A 3,457-nucleotide genomic window follows, 5' to 3' on the forward strand; every position below is an offset into this window, starting at 1 on the left:
GGCCCAGGGCAGGGATCCCGCGCCCGTAAGGATTTGTCCCTAAATCCCGATCCCGTGCCGAGGGGTGCCCGGGGACACAGAAAGCCCCTAATAAACACCGGCACGGATTTTGTGGGATTTTCCTTCCTGTGAACTAAGCTACACTAGTCTCCAAATGTTTGCAAAATAAAAGTCCGTAATAAAGTACTTGAAAACAGGGATGTGGGAGCAGGTGAAGAAAAAGGTACGAGAAAAACGTTCTCGCGTCGAGTTCCTTGCTTGCCGGGGTCCAGCAGAGTTTCATCCGCAAAAATTGGATAACTGCCTTGTAAAAGGGGGTATTATTCCTCAATGAAAACCAATCCTCACAAACAAATCCAAACAACTGCAAGACAACCTGTCTCTAGTCATCATTTAGTGGTAAGGAAAATAATGGCTATGAAAAGGCTTCATGTGCAATTTCCTTTTTCTCTGTCAGATAGTATTAATGCTGTGTTGTATGAGAAAGAAAAGAGGAAAGAACAGAGAATGCATCCAGGAGAACAAGGACTGGATTTCCTGGAGTAAGATGCCTCATCACTGAACAGTATTACATTCACACAGCATGGATTGGTTTCATTTCCTCCAGAGGTAAGGAAAGCAAACCTCTGCCATGGTGCAGAGTCTAGCAATGCATTTCCCACTGACAGTAGACTGCTGCAACTACAGTACTCCATCCTTTCTGTTCTCTCTGTGATTACTGATTTTGTTGTATGAGAAGTCCTGTACTTTCAAAAGTTCAGTCACCAGTATTAAATAAAACTAAAAGGCTGATCTGGCTTAGAACAGAAATTTTGTCAGAGCTACCTCAAGTGTCACATTTCACTGTAATCTCATATACAACTTTGTAAAATCTGTAGGTTTTTAATTATCTGTGACTGTTACCAAGTTCTTTTAATGGTGTTAATTTGGGAAGTGGTTTTTTTGTTTCAGAGAATTTGAGAAGAGAATGGCTTTTTTACCTTCAATTTATTTTGCTTCCCCTTTTTACACAACTTCCTAAAAACACTTGTAACAGACCCTCTGTGTTGTCTGTGTTGCTGAACACATCTGCATGAGAAATGCCTTTCAAGATGTATTTTATATTTCATGAAGATACTACAATACTCTGTATGTTATTAAACCAAAACAAATTGTACTACTGTGTCCATTGTCATGACCTTTGAACATTTCTCTGAAGACTACTCAAGTGTTTTATTTCACAGGTGGTGTCATCTCTAAAAGTGAAAATAATGTTCTTTTTCCAGCTTGCATTATTAGATCTCCTTACAAAAATTTTAAATGCGTTAATTCCACTGTGAACTTAAGTGAATGCAGTAGCTGTCAGTGGAGATTAAGTTGGTTAAACCTACAGCAGCATAAACAGCACCTCCCAAGCTCCCGACACACAACTCATTTCTGGGACCATTATGTATTGAATATTATAAGGGTAGGAGTTGATTTGCAGATAATGTCAGTCTTTTTTTCAATTTTTTCCTTTGGAGAATATTTCTGAGCATAATTTGACAGACTTGCAGAAAAATTTTTATTGTTCTGAATTTATTTGATTTCCTTGGAAAATAATCGTAATACAAAATCTCAGCCAAATTATGTACAGTTGTATAAGATCAATGTCCATAAGAGTACATGATGTCCAAAAAGGCAAGAAATCAGACTGGGGAAAAAACCCCAACCTAATAATAACAACAAAACCCCACTTAAAATTAACTTAATAATATTGTCTAAAAGAAAGATTCACATTCACTAGACAAAGAAGAAGAAGAAGAAAGAATAAAGGTGAAAAACAAAGCATGTGGAAAAGAAAAGAATTTTCTGATTTATAGAAATAAGTAAAACATAGAATCTGATTTGTACCTAAGAAACCATGCCAGCAAGGAACAATGTTATTTTTTCTTGTAAAGAGAAAGAGTATTATTTTCTAAAAGTTCAGTTCTCCATCTTGAAACGGCATGTCTGCAAATGTCATTTACCCCCAGGATAAGCAGTTTTGAATTCTTTGCCACTTTGCATTATGGTTTTCATACAACCACAGCAATGCTGAGTACCATCCCCATGCAATTGAGGCAAATCCCCTTCCTGAGAAGCAGCATCCTGGACATATGCTGAGAACAGCAAGCATGATGCTCTACCATTAATTGACCCCTCGCTATTGGTGTTTCCAGTTTCAGGAGCAAAGGCAATGTTCCAGCTCCAAATGAGAGGCCCTAACCCTCTAAGAGAAGGTAAACCAATGGTTTATAAAGGTAATCGTTTTAAAGCGTCAGAGTTACAAAAGACAAAACTTCCCTTCTGCAGGAGTCTGTTTACTAGATATATGCTATGACAGTATTAAGAATGAAAACATTAAAAAAAGGGGAAAAAAGGGACAAAGAAATGCTCATTTTAAACACATATTGGCAGACCAGGGAAATTCCAGAGGAAGGCAGAACTAGTTAAAATTTAAAAAGTAAAAATGGGACCCATACAATCATAAACTACCTAGAATAATACCAGCCATTGGCAAACCTTGTTTAAACAGTCATGCCAATGTTTTCAAACACAGAAGCAGGCAGGTTCAAGAACAGACCAACAGGGCTGTACTCACTTCATGGGATATATAAAGAATGGAACTTTGCACCAGAATAACTTGCTGCTGTGTGGTACAGCAGGAGATGGGGACATCAGTGGCACTGTAGGCTTCCTCAGACTCTGCTCAGGGTGGGAGAGAAGTGCAAGCAAGATCTTGCAGGGTGCTGACTGTGGGCCACAGCAGTAATAGCAAAAGAGCAATTTTCATTTACTGGCTGATAAGCCAGCAGAATTTCCAAGAGCTTCTATAAAGGAATGGAAACATAGAAAGGAAGCGTGGGTGCCAAAAGGGTTCCTCAGGGACATCCTAAAACCTGCCAGTTTCAGTGTAACTGAGCTTCAGCTAAGCAGTGAGTAGAGGATACAAATGAGCTGCTGTGAGCAAAATGGGCCTGTTTGGAATCATGGAAAGCTTACTTAATCACCTATTCATCAAAATCATCTTCTGTGTAACAGCAACCAGCCTGTCCACAGACCTACTCTTTGGCAATGGTAATTGCCTGTTGCACGCAGGCTTGCACAGCCTTCTGTACACACAAAAGCCCTGATCCACCCATCTTCACCATGGCAGTCACACCCTCGGCTGTGGGGAGGAGCAGATGATGACACAAAGAAAAGTAATGACACAAAAGAAAGACTAATAATTAAATGAAGCATTCAAATGTTATGTGTGCCAGTCAACAAAATCTAATGGAAAATTAAGTCTCATCAGAGAAACCTAAGATGCCATTACAGTCTTTGGCTGTCCAAAGGTAAGGCCATAGCTGTACTAATTTTTTCAGGAGCTTGACTTAGTACCCACATGCTAACAATGGGAAAAAAATATTTTTATGCAATGAAAGACAAATTCATTGCAAAAAGAACTGGATGA

The 3,457-nt window shown here is 39.1% G+C and overlaps 1 protein-coding gene across 1 annotated transcript in view; it reads right to left on the reverse strand.

Annotated features, from left to right (window-relative positions):
* Positions 1 to 3,152, reverse strand: part of RAB21 (RAB21, member RAS oncogene family) — a 17,056-nt gene extending 13,904 nt beyond the window's left edge. The window contains exons 1-2 of the mRNA XM_005419279.2: positions 3,067 to 3,152; positions 228 to 300 (exon numbers count right to left, since the gene is read on the reverse strand). Coding sequence (XP_005419336.1) covers positions 228 to 300; positions 3,067 to 3,152 — 159 coding nt within the window. The remainder of the gene's footprint in view (positions 1 to 227; positions 301 to 3,066) is intronic.
* Positions 3,153 to 3,457: the final 305 nt, after the last annotated feature.

This window comes from Geospiza fortis, unplaced genomic scaffold (assembly GCF_000277835.1).
Source record: "Geospiza fortis unplaced genomic scaffold, GeoFor_1.0 scaffold166, whole genome shotgun sequence".
NCBI classification, from domain to species: Eukaryota; Metazoa; Chordata; class Aves; order Passeriformes; family Thraupidae; genus Geospiza; species Geospiza fortis.